The sequence below is a fragment of the Gossypium arboreum genome, chromosome 8, assembly GCF_025698485.1.
Source record: "Gossypium arboreum isolate Shixiya-1 chromosome 8, ASM2569848v2, whole genome shotgun sequence".
NCBI classification, from domain to species: Eukaryota; Viridiplantae; Streptophyta; class Magnoliopsida; order Malvales; family Malvaceae; genus Gossypium; species Gossypium arboreum.
Genome location: NC_069077.1, coordinates 63,162,154 through 63,181,979, shown reverse-complemented (window position 1 = coordinate 63,181,979; position 19,826 = coordinate 63,162,154). Strand labels below are relative to the sequence as shown.

Here is a 19,826-nt window from a genome sequence, read left to right as displayed (position 1 = left end):
CATTTATATTTTATAAAATATAAAAGACTAGTGTAATAATTTTTCATTTTAGGGAGCTCTACCCCTATGTCATAGTGCAACCTTGTAGTGTCATGATAGGGTAGGTTGTCAAGGGGCCGCTCATATATAGGGCATGCAAAGGATAGAGAAACCTGAGGAAGGATGAATCTTTTCTATTTAAGAAAATGTCTTCATTCCAAACACATTTACGTTTTCCGATAATGTTTCTATAAAAACGTTTTAGCATTTTATAAGGATGGACAGTCTATATTGGTTGGGCTGAACCACCAGTTATGACTTGAGATTATTAACTGAGTTGAGTGGGAGCCTCCATCCAAATGTCTCACAAACTTACAATCGAGTGAGCAAGGTTGTGTTTGTGACACCCTGTCAACCCCTTTCGTGCCGCTTCTGAGGCTGATGGGAGGTAGGTTCTAAGCTAAGGCCCTAATACTGAAAATTAGTAACAGCATCTATATTCTACCATAACTGAAGATAGGCCTAGCCAACTTGGCTCTCTGTGGATGACAGAAATCCAACTGTGACAAACACCTTAACACATGAACCACAAACTCAGATTTTTCAACCAAAAAAAATATCCAGAATGAATGGCCCACTTCTAAAACAAGCATCCAACAATCTCTTTGAAACAACATGAAAATGACAAAAACACAAGCCCATTTCATATAAAACTTCCTCAATCACCCAAACTCCTTCAGTAGCAACTGATCTTTTCTGCGATTCAGAAGAAAATGGCAGCACTCACTTCAATTACCCCCAACCCAGCTTCATCCTCTTCAGTATACTCCAATTTCAGGACCTCTCCATTGACTCTCTCTTCCCAGATTACTGCAGACTGTTCTTGCCTTTTGAGTGTAAGATTAGGTCTAGCATCAAAGCAAAGACTGGCTTCCCGGAATCGGCGGTGCCTAATTATCCGAAGTGCAGCAACAAAGCCTGCAAAATCACCAGGTACCACTACTGTTGTAATCCAACCTTAATTTAATCATAAGATGAATGGTCGATTGAACCTCAGGCTCAGGAACAAAACAAATTGACTGACCTGACTTTGATTTTCTTCTCTTCTTTTGGAGGGATTAGCTGAAGAAGACTGGAAGGTCAAGAGGGAACTTCTCTTGGAAAAAAGGGTATTCCATCTCCCACTGTCATCCTTAAGTGCACATTTTGATGCTTGATACATACTTGGAAAATTTAAAATCGTCACTCTCACCGGTTGTTTTAGGACAGAAAGCAATAACAACTTTCAAGCTTAAACAGAACATGTATTGATACAACAAACAACCCGTTCCTCTTATAAGTTCCTACCTAATGATTCTATATTTAGAAGATGGAAGTAAAAAGCTAGAAATATTTATAAACACCATCAACGATCATGAATTGAGAAGAAGAATCCCCAAAGGGGGGATAAAGCTCCTGTACACAGGTGAGTGTCTGTAAGGATGACAACGCAACCATAACAACAGGATTACCCTTTGCTTGCAGGTAAGAAGTGTGGATGCAAAGGAAGCTTTTCGCCTTCAAAAAGAGAATAACTTTGTGATTCTCGATGTACGTCCTGAAGCAGAATTTAAAGAGGTCAGTCGGCTCATTACAACAGGAAAATAATCATTCACGAAAGGGCGTTTCAGTTAGTGCTGCTAAATTTGATGCCTTTTGATGCAGGCTCATCCAGCAGGGGCTGTTAATATTCAGATATATAGGCTTATAAAGGAGTGGACGGCATGGGATATCGCCAGGCGTGCAGCATTTGCATTTTTTGGCATATTTTCCGGCACAGAAGAGAACCCTGAGTTTATGCAAAGTAGAACAACGTTCTCTAATTTTCTTCTATTGTCCACCACCATTTCCTACTTAGCAGTTACAAAGGAACTAACTGTTTGTTATCTAAGCAGGTGTAGAATCAAATTTTGGCAAGGACGCAAAGATAATCGTGGCATGCACAACTGGGGGTACAATGAAGCCATCCCAAAATCTACCTGAAGGTCAACAATCCAGGTATTTACAGCATTTTGATTTTATACAAGCTTATAGCATGCATTATAGGCCTAATTAGTAATTACAAGCTTAATGTAGTTCAAATCTGATAGCTAGGTGTGGTGCTTAAATGAGACGTAGATAGGATTAAACTAGTAACTTAACAAACCATCGACTTTGATTAAAAGTGAAGCTCAAAAGGCCTAATTAGTAATTAAGAGTTGATATATGATGATTTTTTATTTCCCCTCAATCAAAGCAATTAAAGTTATTTATTTGCCGAACTTTTTTTCAACTAGAAGATACAAATGCTTGCTTTTGAATCCTTGCAGATCACTCATAGCGGCTTTCTTGCTTGTGCTCAATGGGTACAAAAATGTTTTCCATTTAGAAGGGGGTCTTTATACATGGTTCAAAGAAGGACTGCCATCAGAATCTGAAGAATGATATCAAATGATTAGATGGTGCTTCCATTGAAGCTCAAGTTTTGTCCTTAAGAATGATTTCTACCCTTTTCCTTTAGGTTTTGAATGTGATCTCTTTTAGGCATTTTAATCCTACTAAGAATATTGTATCACCTTAAGTTATGTATGATTTTTTTTTTCTGTTAAATGTGAAAAATTGAATGTATAAGTGGTAACACCGAAGGTTTGCAACTAGTGGCAACAGCCAAATCATCAAATTTAAAGTGATTCACAAAGACCTGTCAATAATCAGTGTACTAGTTTAAACCATTTCATGTTTTACACGTAATTAAGTGTACCTTAAGACAAGGCCTTCACTCTTTCCTGCTGAGTTTAGTGGTAAAAATCCATGTCCAAATACTTTGTTCAAATCCAAACTGATGTTAATCTTGACAATATCGGGGGGGATAGAAGATAACTACCCCATTTGGGCAGTGAAAACGAAACAATATTTGAGTGCTTTTGACTTGTGGGATGCTGTTGAAATAGGTAGAGAAATAACTCTTTAAAGAGTAAATCCTATTATTACTCAAATGAAACAAAACAGAGAGGAAATTGCCAAGAAATTCAAGGTTCTCTCGTGCACTCACTCTGTAGTCAGTGATGCAATTTTCAAAAGGATAATAATGACCTCTGAAATTGCCAAAAATACCTGGGACAACTTAAGGAGGAATTTGAAAGAAGTGACAGGACCAAACAAATTGAAGTGTTGAATTGAGGGAGGGAGTTTGGAGTTCTCAAGATGAAAGGGTCAAAGATTGTCAAACATTATGCTGGTAGGTTCACGAAGGTTGTGAACCAATTTAGGTTGCATGGTGAAGACCATCCAGATAAAAGGATAATTGAAAAGGTGCTTGTAGGGGTTCCGGAGAGGTCAAGTAAAAACGTATTCCCATCTCAAATTTGTCCCTTTACAAAAATTAGTTTGTAAAGGATTTTAGCATTTAATATTTAATTAATTTTTTAAATATTATATTTTAATTACAGTAATTAATTTAAAATAATAATTTTCATTTGACTTATTTAATATAATTAAGATATATTAACTTATTAATTTAGATATTATAATATATTAACTTATCAATTTAGATATTATAATAGAAAATTTTTAAATAATAAGTAAAGCATTTTTAACATATTCAACATACAATATAATTTTATTTTATATAATTAACATAAAGTAACATTATTCAAACAAATAATTAATTAACATAATTAACTTTAAAATTAATTAAGTGATAATTTAAATACCTAGAATTCTATTTGAGTAATAACTTTATTTCACATCAATAAAATTAAGACAACTTTTGTTTACATAAAAAATTAACTAATAATTATAAATTATAAATTATAATTATAATCATCACAACTTTTCCTTATATTTTATACTTAGAGATCTATTCAAGAAATAACTCTATTTATTGTTTTTCAATGTCTAATTATTAAATTTCTATTAAACTATAATTATTTTTAAATGTATAATTATCACAACTTTTACTTTTTTTGAAGTTTTTAAATTAATACTTTTAAATTAAATATTATAAATATTTTTAAATGTGAATTTAGTAATATGATGCAAAATAAAGGGATTCTCGTAAGTTCAATTTTTTTCCAAACTCATGCTTTTATATATATATGTATATTATAGATAATTAGAGTTAGTGTAATGAAAGTTTTAGATTTTTTTTGAAACGAACTTTTAATTGTGGTATCAATAGTAATAAATCTGATCAAACTAACTATTTGTGTTTTGAGGCTTAGGGGAGAGGTTGAAATCATAGATAGCTTCAAAAAGGTGTTCGGATTTGTTGATCAATCCAAATTGAAGTCCAAATCTTTCAAGCTTCCAATCTAATGATCTTCATTGTTCCTGAACTTTCAAATGCTTAGAAAGTAGGCTCTAACTCAAAAAATTGAACACACGACGAAAACCAAGACTTCCCGTGGGGATGTTGTTAGCTCAAATGATCAAACCGAAATTACCAAGAGAGGTGAAATGGCTTTTAAAAAATTTAGGAAAGCTAGATAGAAATGATAGAAAATTGAACACAAAAATTTAGAGTGGTTGGGCCTCAATTGCCTACTCCACTACCTTAGCTTTCCACAACTAAGTATTTTTCCAAATTCACTAATTTGATCAACCTTTGAGGATAATGTTTAACCTTACAACTCCCTTAAGATTTCACCATACACAAGAATTTAGAGTGGTTGGGCCCCAATTGCCTACTCCACTACCTTAGCTTTCCACAACTAAGTATTTTTCTAAATTCACTAATTTGATCAACCTTTGAGGATAATGTTTAACCTTACAACTCCCTTAAGATTTCTACCCAAATCTTAAGACACAAACCCTCTCAAAGAGATACAAAGAAGCAAATAAAGAAATAATTTGTAAAATATCAAAATGTTTGCAAATTAAGCTCAATTATAATGAAAAACACTTGAGTAAGAGAATAGAAATAAAACTCATAAGTGTATGAAGGAAAAATATGGAAGTATTTGGCACAAAGGTTGTTTGATTAATGATTTTTGCTTGAATATGTTTTCTTGTTATTGTAGGATCTTTAGAAGCTAGTATTTATACCCCTGAATTGAATTCCAACTGTTGTGGTTGTTGGAGATATGAATAGAGCAGTTGGGGATGTAAAAACCATATCATTTAATTTATCTACAACAGTGATTACCAATACCACATAAAAAGGTATCAATATTTTTTTGCAATAAATGCTAAAGTCACTGACTATTGGACCCAAAATATCGATACTAGACAAATTTTATCGATAATATATAAAAGGTATTGATACTTGTAATGCCACAAAAAATTGAGTTTTTGATTTGTTAAATGTTGTTAGGTAATTTGTTTTAGTTTAGTGGTTAAGTGTTGTGGGTAGTGTGTGAGAGGTTCTGGGTTTGATTCCTTCTCTTTTGAGTTTTTGTTATTTTTGTTCCTATCTCTATCTTTGAGCATTTGTTTTAAATTTTATTTTTGCTCCACTTGTGACAGAATGAGTTTGTTGGTTTAGTGGTTAGATGTCAGCTTATACTTTAGGTTTTGTATTCAAATCCTTGTGGGCGCAAATGAAAATATTTTTGCTTTTCCCCAGTTGTGCCACTCACATGGTAGAGTTTGAATTGAATTTGAATTCTGAGGGAATTTGATTGGTTATTAGTAAATCTAGTTAGTGGGATAATATTGTGTTTTTTTAAATAATTAGTTTTTTTTTCCCAAAAATTCTCCCTTTCCCTTTCACGTTTCTATTATATACCTTTTCCCTAAAATTTCCCCAAAATTTCCTCACACATTTTTTATTTTCTCACACCTTTCTTTCATTTAGTTTTTTTTTTTCAATTCTGGTGATTGGTTTTCTTCTATTGTTACTCCTTTGGGTTTTTTTTTTTTTGCGATTTCTTTCGAATATATATCTCTTCTTCCATTCTTTGGTTCATCTGTGCCATCTTTTTGGGTTGCTATGCAATTTTGATTGAGGTTCTTCGCTTGGTATGGTGTATATCTCTGTAACTAAGTTTTGTTTAACTTTGGATATGATGTTGTTTTGTTTCGTGGGCAAGGTTTGGAGGAGTGTGTGTGTGTGTGTGTGTGTTTTTGTGAGATTCGGTCTAATTGTTGGTGTTGGTGTACTTTTAGGGGAAATTCACGAGTCTCATGACGATCTTTCGGTGAATTAAGGAAGTTTTAGGGGCTGCTGTTATTTGGGTTAGTTTTTTTGTGTTGAGAGGTTGGTTTATGAAATTAGAAGTGACTGATCAATTGTTCATAGTCAAGTTAGTGATTTGGTTTTGTTTTCTTGAGGCTAACTAGTCGTGTTAAATCTTGATTTTAGGTTCAGTAATTATGAACGATAAGAAGCTGAAAAGGGGACTATCGACACCACACAGTCATGTGCGCCACATGGCCGTGTGAACTATACGGGTGTGTGGGCTCATTTATTAAATATTTACCCTAGGTCCGTATTTGACGAGAAATCCAAAATTAGCCCTTCTGTGGAGTCCGTATGGTATAAATAAGAATGTAAATCATGATGTTTGATACTCTATTTCTATTAAATGTGACTAATGAACACATGATATGTATGTTATATGTATTAGCATGACGTGTTTTATGACAAAGTGATTTAAAATCTTATGTGTATAGCATGCATGTCCTACACGTATAAGTTTTGCATATGCATCGAAATGGGATTATGATTATGGGGGAATTGTTGGCAGTTTAATAATATGCCTTATTTGGTGGTTAATGCCACATGTCTGTTCTGGTGGCTTTGCCCACCTATCTGATTCTGGTAGCTAGACTGTAATTTTTCTGAAAAGTGGCATACGATCACTTAGTGGCGTGTAGGGTTGGGTAGGTATTTATTATACTAATTGGTGTGTAAAGACGGTCAGAGATGGTGTGTGGCGGATGGGGATAGGATCTGATTTTGTAGCTATTTATACATCAATAAATGAAATGTATCTAATTTTGTATTTAAGCGTATATCTGTATATTATTTGTTAATTCATATGTGTCTGAATTATTGATTGAAATAAGTTACACATAGCCTGTAAGCTCGCTTTTTGTTTGTTTGCTCTCAAGTAATCCACAAACTTAGGATGGATCAGTGTGACGGAGCTCAGATATAGAAAAATTGCAATTCTTTTGATTATGTCAGTTTTAATATGATTTTTCGTTGGACTATTTATTGTACTTTTTTGGACTGTTATATGTTTTGAGTTTTATTTTCAGTTGAACTGTTATTAACGTCTTTCGTATATTAATTTGAACTGCAACATGTCAAATTTCAAAATCCTGATTGTGTTTTCCAAATCTCGATTTAGCTCAAAATTTTCGCTGCAAAATAAAGTGATTGTATAAATATTCTTCCACAAATTTTAATAAATTAGTAAGAGAAAGTGCTTTCCGAAATAACTAGAAATTTTATCAAAAGCTTTTAGTGTTAATTTTATGGATTCAAATAGGGTGCAACCAAACGAGGTGTAGTAATTTCTCCAAATTTGACCATAATGTCTAGGCTGGGTTTGGGTTTTACATTTGGTGGTATTAGAGCCTAGGTTCAAAACTTAGGCTATGATTTTTTTTGGGTTCAAATTCTTATGAAATGTTTTGAACAAATTGTATTTCTGGCTAATTATGAAAAATGAGTTTATGAGAATTTCGAGTCTCCGATGCCGATCCTATAATTACTTTTCCTTTAACTATACTTTGTAGTTTAGAAAGACACTATAGTGTTAGAAATACTTTGCTTTAGCTAAAGACTATAACAACTCTATAAAAGTTATGATAAAATCTTAGACATGAGATTTTTGATAAGAAACTTCAATTGATTCATAAAATTTTGAAATTATAGATAAGATAAGCATAACTAATATGCACAGAAACCATGGATGAGGTACCATGGACATGATGAGTGCTGAAGAGGGGATCAAGTTGAGCCATCTGTGATAGGCAGTATGCCCAATTTAGATACGAGCGAGACCGTTGGGACGCCTACTTTTGAGACTGAGTCTTGGGCTCAAACTATTGGGGATGACGCATTGTCCCAAACTATGTTGAAAGTGATGGAGAGGGTCGCTAGAGTGTATACTGGATCAGGTCATCGTGGGTCGATAATGGAATGACTCCGGTCTAATGGGGTCGAATTATTTAGAGGCATTGTTGGGGTTGCCTTGACTATGGCCGAATATTGGTTAGAGGCCACTGAGAGGATCATGAATAACTTGGATTGCACTCGCGAGCAAAAACTAAAAGGTATAGTACCGTTGCTTCGTGATAAAGCCTACTAATGGTGCACAATATTAAGTAAGGCACCCAACCAGAACGAGTGACTTGGACGTTCTTTCATGGCACCTTCCAGAATAAGTATGTGGACGTGAGATATATTGAGGCTCATAAACTTTAGTTTATTTGGCTGACTCAGGGGGATAGATCTGTGGCCAATTGGGAGGCTGAATTCTTAAGATTGAACAGGTATGCTCAAAGCATGATTGAGAATGATTATGAGAAGAGTGTTCATTTTTATAATGGATTGAGATATGACATTAAGGTTCTGGTAGCTCTACAGAGGGAGCAAGTATTCAAAAGTTTAGTGAAGAAGGAGAAAATAACGAAGGAGATTAAATGTGTGGAGCATGAAAAGAGGGATAAGGGGTAGGTCCATAATAAGTACAGTAGGTATTTGGGTCTTTCTAGTTCTGCTCAATGGCTTAAGAAACAGGCCAATTTTGGTGGGCCTCTACAGGTTGAGGCATAGGTTGTTAATGATGGGGTTCAACTTTGTGGAGACTATGGTGGGCACTATTCGGACGAGTGTTAGAAGATGTTGGGAGCTTGTTTGTGGTGGGGGTTTGTAGAGCATCGTATTAAGGACTGTCCACTTCGAGTTTATCAGGGGAAAGCTTCAGCTCTTGGTTTGGTTCCGCCTCAAAGGGCAGTTAGCAAGCACCTCAAGGCTATGGTCAATCTAGGGATGGTAATGGCATGGGTAGAGGGGAGACAGCACCGGATAGAGGTGCTAATTAGGCCATGGCAAGGCAGCCTACTTTGGCATATGCGGCTAGGCACCATGAGGATAGAAATGTGATCCATATGATAACTGACACATTATTTATCCATTCTCTTTCTTATTTTGCATTGAAAGATATCTGTTCAACCCATTCACACGTAGCTAGTATTGTTTCTGTTAATTTGGGAATCCTTGTTAAGAGTATTTCTGGTGATATTTCTGTGATTAGTTTCTTGGGTCATTTAGTGTGAGTTAATAAAATTTATAGGAAGTGTTTGCTAGAGATACAAGGTGTTGTGTTTCCAACTAAACTGCAGGAGTTACCATTCGGGGAGTTGATCTGATACTAGGTATGGTCTAGCTCGTGGAGCATCAAGCCAGTTCGGATTATGCTTATAAGAGAGTAACTCTGAGATTTAAGGATGATGTGAAAATTATTATGGTTGGTGAGCATATAAATTACCTCTCTAATGTAATCTACGTTCTGGTAACTGAAAAGTTAGTCTGAAAAGGTGTAAGGTGTTTCTGGCATATGTACACAACATGAGTTCTGTGGAATCTTCAACTAAGGGTATTCAGACAGTTAAAGAATTTTCAAATGTCTTTCACGAAGAATTATTGAGGTTACCATCGGATAGAGAGGTTGAGTTTAATATTGAGGTTTTAATTGGATCCGCTTTGGTGCCCATTTCTCCCTACCGCATGGCATCGAAGGTGTGACAGCCCAAAATTGACCCTAGTCGGGAAGTGGTTTCGGGACCGCTAAACTGAGTCATCGAAATGTTTGAACGTAATATTTATTGTTTAGAATATGTAATTATGAATGTGTGAAAATTTCAAGCTTCGATTTAGTCGATTGCATGTGAATTCAGTTAGTAGGACTTGTGTGACACTTTTGAAATGTGATAGGCTAATCTATAAGGACCTAATAGTGCATGTAATCAAAAGGGAGGACTTGCATGTCAAATTTTCCCCCCCTAATTGCTAGTGGCCGGCCATGACAAAGAGTGATGGGCAAAACATGTCATAAAACATGTTGTGACAATGGTGTATGTTAGGAAAAAATAAAATAAGGAGTATGGGTAATAAAGAAATGGGAAAAAAAAAAGAATGGTGTGAGTGTTCCCCCCCCATTGCCGTGAGTTGAAGAAAAGAGAAAAAAAAATTTGTTCATCCTTTTTCATTTCTTTTGGCCGAAAATTCTAAGGAGGAAGGAAGGAGTTCTTGCTCATGTTTGGTTTGGAAGAGGATTAGGAAGAGGTTTGGCCATACTTGTATCTAGATTAAGGTATGTTTGAGGTTGTGCCATGAGATTCATGCATGTTTTTAGTTGCTAGCTTGAGTTCTAATTAGCCCATGGTTCAAATATTTGCTATGTTATGGGGATGATATTCGGCCAAGGTGGATTTTGTGTTAATGCCATTGCATGCTAAATATGAAGCTTGATAATGATACATGTGATGGTGGATTGATGACTCTTGGATTTTCTTTTTAGCATTTTTGAGTGAGACATTAAGTTCTTTGTTTAACCATGACCAAAATTGAAATGGTATGGTGTTGTGATGTATTCGGCCATGGTATATCCATAAGTATGATTTATGCTTATTGCATGGTAGGTAAGATTTGTGTTTTGGATTTATGTTCATGTTTAGTTATAATCAACTTTGAGATTCGGCTCTTGCACATATATATATATATATGTTTGCACATGACGTATTGGTATGACATATACAATATCTCAAGGTATATACTTACATATGATGGTGTTTCGGTTATGGAGTACATGATGGATGCGTATTGAGTTATAATATGTAATGCATTAGTTAGTAAAAGGTATGCCATTTGTGTGTGGTTTTGAGTATATAATTGGCCTCAACATAGACATGCATAATCGGCCACATGAATGAGTACATAGGTTGATGTGTTGTTCGGCCATAGGTAAGCATGTTGAAGGCTTTATCTTGACATAGAAAATTCGGCTAAGGAGAGTACTAACTAATGTGTTGAGTTTGATTCATGATTCTGTACATATGTGACTTTAATGTCTAATGAATATATGTGGGCTAAGTACCTTGAGTTCCTCTTTTCGATGCTCAAATGATTAAATCAATTTATTTGTTAAATTAAGCTCAAGAGCAAAGGGGAACTAAATCCGATAAAGGGAAGGAAAAAGTGGTCGAATAGCCATCGGAATCGTTCGACAACATCCGAGGTAAGTTTTCGAGTAATGGAACTTAAATTATGATTCGGTTAGATTATGTCTTAAGTAAATCAAAATCATGCTCTTGTATGTGGCTATTGAGCCGGAATTGTAAATATGATAAGTGTCTTATGTTGAGCTTTGGTAATGAAAATGAAATATGGATGTGTCATGATTTATTGATATATGTGTGCATGGTTCTTCGAATGATGTCCGGGCTAAGTCCCGAAGGCTTTGTGCTAAGTGACTAAATCCGGACTAAGATCCGAAGGCATTTGTGCGAGTTACTAAATCCGGACTAAGATCCGAAGGCTTTGTGCTAAGTGACTAAATTCAGACTAAGATTCGAAGGCATTTGTGCGAGTTACTAAATCTGGACTAAGATCCGAAGGCATTTGTGCGAGTTACTAAATCCGGGTTAAGTCCCGAAGGCCTTTGTGCGAGCTACTATAACCGGGCTATGTCCCGAAGGTATTTGAACGAGTAGCTATATCCGGTTAAACTCTGAAGGTACGTGATTCGGGAATGAATGAACTTGCTGTAAAAATTTCAGTTAATACGCTCGTGAAATCCCAACAATGAGGTATGTTTCGTATGTGCTTTGAATTAGTTGAGCCCTTACAAATAAGTATTATTCGGTTGATAAACGAGCCACTAGGCCTTTAGCTAAGTTGATCTTTGTGTATGAATATAAGGGTTGGTAATGTGAAGTAAGTATGATATTGAGAATTTGTGCATATGAAATTATCTGTTTAGCTACATAAATGCTATACTTTGGTTGTGTCTAAATTCATGACTCAAACTTACTAAGCATTAAATGCTTACTCCGTTTCTTTGATTCTCTGTTTTATAGATTTTGGCTCGTCAGCTATCGGACTCGGGATTTTTGGAAGTCGAAGTCTCCCACACTATCAAAGCCCCCTTTTGGTACAATTTTGGTTGAACTTTGAAATGGCATGTATAGGACTACCCTTTTTGTTGTTGGTCATGTACCCATGGATTTTGTGTAAATTTGGATAGCCATGCGAAAATGGCTTATATACGTTTTTAGCATAGTACTATAATCGTTTTGTATGTTGATCACTAAGAGGTATGGAAATGTTTGGAAATGATTAGCCATTGGAATGGTTAATCATGATTATACTTTGTGCTATGTATGCAAAAAGGGCTAATTGAATCATGGAAACTATGAAATAGGTAAAGTCTACCTTAAAGGCAGATGCTGACAGCAGCAGTAATGTGGATGTGAAAAATCACTAAAAATATTAGGAATGCAATTAAATAGTGAATAAATTATGTAAATTAACCTTGATGAATTTACTTTCATATGGAAGAAACGAAATGGTCATATGAGTTGTATGTTAAGAGATATTTAGGTTTTCGTGAAACAGGGCCAGAACGGTTTCTAGATTCCCTGTTCCGACTTTGGAAATTCATTATAAATTAACCAAAGATAATTAGGAGTCATGCCATATATTTATAGATTCCTCTTTGAGTCTAATTTCTATAGAAACAAACGGCATCAGTATTGAAGCCCTGCACAGGGAGATATCCAAGTCGTAATGCGCAAAGGTCACTGTAGTCGATCCCTGTAACATGGGAGACTTTAACTAATAAACTGTACTAATTGGCCCGACCAAAAATTCTAGAAAACAATTTGTAGATGCATATATGAGTCTAGTTTTAGGGAAAAATTACGAAACTGGTTTTCGAGTTTTGGAACTCAAGATATGATTTTTAAAGTGACAGTGACGCAGTTAGCCAACTGCCTGGAAATTTTTAAAATGGACTGTGAAAATGAATGGTTTAAGCCGTTAACCCCTCGTGTCCGACTCCGGCAGCGGTCTCGGGTACGGGGTGTTACAATTAAATTGGTATCAGAGCTACGGTTTAGCCGATTCTAGGACTACCGTAATGCGTTTGGGTCTAGCTATACATGCCATTTTATGTGATTATTTGATAGTGTGGTGATTTCTGACATTTGCAAATGTGTTTATTTATAGTAATGGATCCCGATCCCGACCGAGCGGTAGTGGATGATCTTGAGAGTGTAGCGCCTGCTCCCGCACAAGGGACAGCGCCGGCGGACTCTCAACCTAATGCTAGTAATCCAAATGATGAAGCTAGACAAGCTTTCTATAGCGTGATGAATGATTGGTTCAACCAATACATTCGAACTAATCTACTGTTCCACAACCTCCATTCCCAACAAACACAACCCTCGCACCTACAATGCCTCCGATGGCCCGACCAAATAAGGTCAAATAAGCCCCAGTTGATAGAATCCGAAAACACGGGCTCTTGAATTGAAGGCTACGGATAGTGATGATGAGAGCAAGCTGAATTTTGGTTGGACAACACTATTGGTACTCGATGAACTATCTTGCACACCGATGAGTGCCTAAAGTGTACTATCTCCTTGCTACGTGATTACGCCTACTATTGGTGGAATCGTTGACTTTGTTGTGCCTAGAGAGCAAGTAACTTGGGAGTTCTTCCAAACCGAGTTTGAAAGAAGTACATCGATCGAGATTCATTGACCAAAAGCGGAAGGAATTTCTTGAACTCAAACAAGGTTCCATGTCGGTTACCGACTATGAGCGAAAATTTGTGTGATGACCTTAAAACGACCCTAGTCGAAATGTGGTTTCGGGACCACAAAACCAAGGCATAAAAATAATTTAATATTTATTTTATTGCCTATAATGTGTGTTAACTCATGTGTGATATTTTTATGCTTTGATTTAGAATTATAGATGTGAATTTCACTAGAAAGGACCTAGTAATAAACTTTGAAAGTATGAGGGAAATGTGTGATGACTAATTAAAGGATGCATGCAAAACAATGGACTTGCATGTCAAATTTCCCCCATAGCTAGTGGCCGGCCATGACAAGGATTTATGGGCAAAAATCATGTCATGAAACATGTTTAGTAAATGGGTTATGATGGAAAGAATAAAATAAGGGTATGGAATAAACAATTAATGTTAGTAGATGAGAAACAAAAAAAAAGTGTCCATCTTCCTCCATAGCTTGGCGAATGTCCTAAAGGAAGAAAGAAAAATTTTGTTCATCTCTTTTCACTCTCTTGTTGGCGAAAATACTAAGGTTAAGGAAGGAGTTTTGCTTCATACTTGGTTTGGAAGAGGATTAGGAAGAGGTTGGCTAAACTTGCATCAAGATTAAGGTATGTTTGAGGTTCATGCATGTTTTTAGTTGCTAGCTTAATGTTCTTGTTAGCCCATGGTTCAAATCCTTGTTATGTCATGGGAATGAAATTCGGCCAAAGTGAATGTGGTGTTAATGCCATTGCATGTTAAATGACAAGCTTGAAAGTGATACATGTGATGGAGGATTGAAGATTCTTAGATTTTCTTTTAGCATTTTTTTGAATGAGATACTAAGTTCTTTGTTTCACCATGACCAAATTGAAATGGTGTGGTGTTGTGGTATTCGGCCATGATATATCCATAAGTATAATTCATGCATGTTGCATGGTAAGTAAGATTTAAGCTTTGGAAATGTGTATATATTTGGATATAAGCCATTTGAGAATTCGGCCCTTGCACCTACATGAATATATGTTTGCACATGATGGATTGGTATGACATATATACTAATTCAAAGTGTATATTTGCTTGTGATGATGTGTTGATTATGAAGTAAATAAGAGATGTGCAATGAATTACGATATGTAATGTGTTAGTAGTAAAATGTATGCTGTTTTTTTTGTGTGGTATTAAGTGTATATTCGGCCACATGAGGGTAATTAGTGTGCATGCATTCGGTTTGAGGCAAGCATATTGATGCCTATTCTTGGCTTAGAAAATTGACTAAGAGGAATATTAACTAATGTGTTGAGTTCGATTTATGATTTCGTACATATGCAACTTTGATGCCTAATGTATATAAGGGCCAAGTACTTTGAACTTCACGTTGATGTTTGAATGTATTGAATTGCTTGTTGTGATGTAAAATGTGCATGACCATTGTGTATTTGAGCTAAAGGATGGCCATATGACCATTTACACTCCTTGTCATATTCGGCCATAAGCTATCATGATGAGATTTTAATAAGTTAAATTTGTGTGAATTAGCTCAAGAGCAAAGGGGAGCTAAATCCGATAAAGGGAAGGAAAAAGTAGTTGAATAGCCGTCGAAATCGCTCGACAACATCCAAGGTAAGTCTTGAGTGATGACCCTACTTGAATTATATCAAAATTATGCTCCTTGTTTGTGTGGCCATTGAGCCGAAATAGTAAAGGTTGATAAATATTTTGTGTTAGAGCTTTAGTAACGAAAATGAACTATGGGCGTGTCTTGAATATTGATATATGTGTAAGTGAACATTGAAAATATATCCGGGCTAAGACCGAAGGCATTCGTGCGAGTTGATATATCCGGGCTAAGACCGAAGGCATTCGTATGCGAGTTGATATATCCGGGCTAAGACCGAAGGCATTCGTGCGAGTTGATATATCCGGCTAAGACCGAAGGCCTTTGTGCAAGTCACCAAATCGGGTTATGACCGAAGGCAATCGTCTTGAGTCGCTATATCGGTTAAATCCGAAAGTATGTGATTCGAAGTGAGCAATCTTGCTGTGAAAATTTCAGCTTATACACTTGTGAAAATTCCAGCAATGAGGTATGTTTGTATGTACTTGTACTAATTGAATTCTTACAAGTAAGTATCGCTAAGTTGATAAACGAGCTACCGGCCTTGGGCTAAGTTGTTCTTTTGTGTATGAACATAAGGGTCGGTGATGTGAAATAAGTATGAGTATGGGAATGTGAATTAGTAAAGTGGTTTAATTAGCCATGTGAATAAAATACCTTAGTCAAAGCTGATTTCATTGCTTGAGACTTACTAAGCATTAAAATGCTTACCCGTTGCTTTGGCTCTCTGTTTTATAGGTTTATTTCGTTAGCTATCGGATTCGGGATCAAAGAAGTCGAAGTCATCCACACTATCGAAGCCCCATTTTGGTACAAATTTTGGTTGAACTTTGAAATGGCATGTATAGGACCATCCTTTGTTGAAGGTCATGTACCTTCCGGTTTGTGTAAACTTGGATAGCCATGCGAAAATGGCTTATATCGTTTTAGCATAGAACTATAATCGTTTGTATGTTGACCCTTATGAGGTATGGAATTATTTTGAAACGATTAGCCATTGGAATGGTTAATCATGATCACGCTTTGTGCTATGTATGTAAAAGGGCCAATTGAATCATGGAAAGTATGAAATAGGTAAAGCCTACTAAAGGCAGATGCTGACAGCAGCAGTGACGTGGATGTGAAAATCACTAAAAATAGTAGGAATGGTATTAAATAGCAAATAAATTATGTAAGTGTACCTTGATGAATCTACTTTCATATGGAAGAAACGAAATGGTCATATGAGTTATAAGTTAACAGATTTTAAAGTTCTTGTGAAATAGGGCCAGAACGGTTTCTGGATCCCTGTTCCAACTTTGGAAAATCATTGTAAATTAACCAAAGATAATTAGGAGTCATTCCATATATGTGTAGATTCCTCTCTGAGTCTAGTTTCTATAGAAACAAACGGCATTAGTATTGAAGCCCTGTACAGGAGATATCAATTCGTAACGCACAAAGGTCAGTGTAGTCGATCCCTACAACAGGCGAGACTTTAACTAATAAACTGTACTAATTGGCTCGACCAAAATTCTAGAAAAAATATGTAGATGGACATATGAGTCTAGTTTCAGGAAAAATTTACGGAACTGATTTTCGAGTTGTAAAACTCAAGTTATGAATTTTGGAGCGACTAGTACTCAGATTGGCAGCTTGTCTGAAAATTGTCAATAAGTGGGTTGAAGTCTGTTAACACCTCGCGTTCGACTCCGGCGACGGTCTCGGGTTCGGGGTGTTACAATTTGTGAGGCTTAGCCGGCACGGGAATGCATTTCCTCAGAAGCCGTAATGTGTAAACGTTTCGAGGATGGACTAAATGATGATATAAAGCTGTATGTTGGCATCTTGGAAATCCGAGAATTTGTAGTACTTGTTGAGCGAGCTTGCAAGGCCGAGGAGCTCAGTATGGAGAAAAGAAAAGCTGAGGTGGGAGCAAAGGAGTTTCGTAAGAGATCATCGGGAAAGCCCTTTCAACAGTCATCGAAGAAATTTAGAGATGATCTAGGCTGATCTAGAGACACTTCGGGCTTTTCTAGACGAGATCGTGATCGACCCCCTGTGAGCACACGAGTCACTTCGATCGCTAGTGTTGGAAATGATCGTCGAGACAGAGCGGAGTGCCGATATTGTGGTAAATGGCATTCGGGAGTTGTAGATTCCATGACCGCTCTGTTACAAGTGCGGATCAGTTGACCACTTCATTAAAGATTGCCCGAGGTTGTCTGAACAGAATGTAAATCAGAGTGGGAAACCGGGTACTACCACTGCTCGAGGTAGACCATCTAGAAATGCTCGAGGTACTACCAATGCTAGTGGTGGTCAGAGAGGATCTAGAGATGCTACGACCAGATCCGAGGCTCGTGCTCCTGCTAGGGCTTATGCCATACGCGCACGCGAGGATGCTTCCTCGCCAGATGTTATTACCGGTACTTTCACTCTCTTTGATACTAATGTGATTGCTTTGATTGACCCTGGTTCTACTCATTCTTATATATGCGAAACCTTAGCATCCAGTAAGACTCTACCTATTGAGTCTACTGAGTTCGTAATTTGGGTGTCAAGTCCCTTAGGTCATTACGTGCTTGTCGACAAAGTGTGTAAGAAATGTCCCCTAGTAATTCGAGGTTCCTGTTTTCCGGCGGACTTGATGCTTTTGCCGTTTGATGAATTTGATGTTATTTTTGGTTTGGATTGGTTGACCGTGCATGATGCGGTTGTGAATTGCAAAAGCAAGACTATGGATTTGAGGTGCGCAAATAACGAGATGATCCGAGTTGAGTCTACGGACTTAAAGGGTTGCCGGTGTAATATCATCAATGTTGGCCCGAAATATGTAAGAAAGGGTGCGAAGCATACCTTGCGTATGTACTTGATGATAAGGAGTTAGAAATAAAACCGAATGTGCGGTGGTTTGTGAATACCGGATGTTTTTCTGAAGAATTACTGGGTTTGCCACTGTTCGGGAGATAGAGTTTGGTATTGAGCTTGTACCAGGACTACGCCGATTTCGATAGCTCCGTGTCGTATGGCACCAATCGAGTTAAAAGAGTTGAAAGCTCGGTTGCAAGAATTGACGGATAGAGGTTTCGCTCGACCAAGTTTCTCACCTTAGGGTGCACCAGTATTGTTTGTGAAAAGAAGGAGGAGAACCATGAGGTTGTGCATTGACTATCGTCAGTTGAATAAAGTGACGATAAAGAATAAATATCCGTTACAGCGTATTGATGATTTGTTTGATCAACTAAAGGAGCCTCGGTGTTTTCAAAGATAGATTTGAGATCGGGTTATTATCGATTCTTGGATTCGAGATTGGATGTACCCAAAGCGCTTTGAGAATGAGGTACGGTCACTACGAGTTCTTAGTGATGCCGTTCGGGCTCACTAATGCCCTGCGGTATTTATGGATTTGATGAATTGGATCTTGAACGATGATTTGGACGGTTCGTAGTTGTGTTCATTGATGACATCTTGGTCTATTCAAGAGATGAGACCGAACATGTTGAACACCGAGATTAGTGTTGCAAATTTTACGGGATAGCAGTTATATGCTAAGTTCATGAAGTGTGAGTTACGGTTAGAGAGGTTAGCTTCTTGAGTCATGTGGTATCTGCATCGGGTATTCGAGTTGACCGAGCAAAATTTCAACCATACTTAACTGGAAGCCTCAGAAATATTACTGAGGTTTGGAGCTTTTTGGGACTTGCCAGTTACTACCGACGATTTGTAAAAGGTTTCTCGATGATAGCCACACCCATGACGAAGCTACTTCAAAAAGATGTGAAGTTCGAATGGACGGAAAAATGTCGAAAAGTTTTGATCAACTGAAAACTTATTTGTGGAAGCTCAATTTTAGTGCAGACCGAATCGGGCAAAGAGTTTGTCATCTATAGTGGCGCCTCCTACTTGGGTTAGGTTGCGTATTGATGCAAGAAGGTCGAGTTGTGGCCTATGCGTCGAGACAATTAAAGCCACATGAGAAAAATTATCCGACCCATGATCTCGAATTAGCTGCCATCGTATTCGCCTTGAAAATATGGCGACATTACTTATTTGGTGAGAAGTGCAATGTATTTTCGGATCACAAAAGTCTCAAATATTTGATGACTCAAAGAGACTTGAATCTGCGACAAAGACGTTGGCTCGAGTTGTTAAAAGATTATGAGCTTGTCATTGATTATCACCGGGAAAGGCTAATGTGGTTGCGGACGCCTTAAGCGAAAATCACTTTGTTTGTTTTTCTGACGATGAATGTACACTTGTCTATTCTACCCGACAATGTGTTAGTAGCCGAATTAAAGGCCAAACCATTATTGATTCATCAAATTCATGAAGCTCAGAAAGTCGACGATGAGTTGGTTGCAAGACGGGCTGAATGTGTTCCGAATGTGGAATCGGAGTTTCAAATTGATGATGACGATTGTTTGAGGTACGTAAATCGTTGTGTGTTCCAAGAAATTGAGAACTCATTTCGATGATTACGAACGAAG

General features: G+C 36.9%; 1 protein-coding gene across 1 annotated transcript; it reads left to right on the top strand.

Moving 5' to 3' along the window:
* The first annotated feature begins 245 nt into the window (after nt 1-245).
* Nucleotides 246-2,708, top strand: LOC108468148 (rhodanese-like domain-containing protein 14, chloroplastic). Its single transcript, XM_017769017.2, has 6 exons — nt 246-972; nt 1,102-1,148; nt 1,504-1,596; nt 1,684-1,822; nt 1,914-2,016; nt 2,328-2,708. The coding sequence occupies exons 1-6, from the start codon at nt 753-755 to the stop codon at nt 2,440-2,442; spliced, it is 717 nt and encodes a 238-aa protein (XP_017624506.1). The 5' UTR covers nt 246-752; the 3' UTR covers nt 2,443-2,708.
* Nucleotides 2,709-19,826: the final 17,118 nt, after the last annotated feature.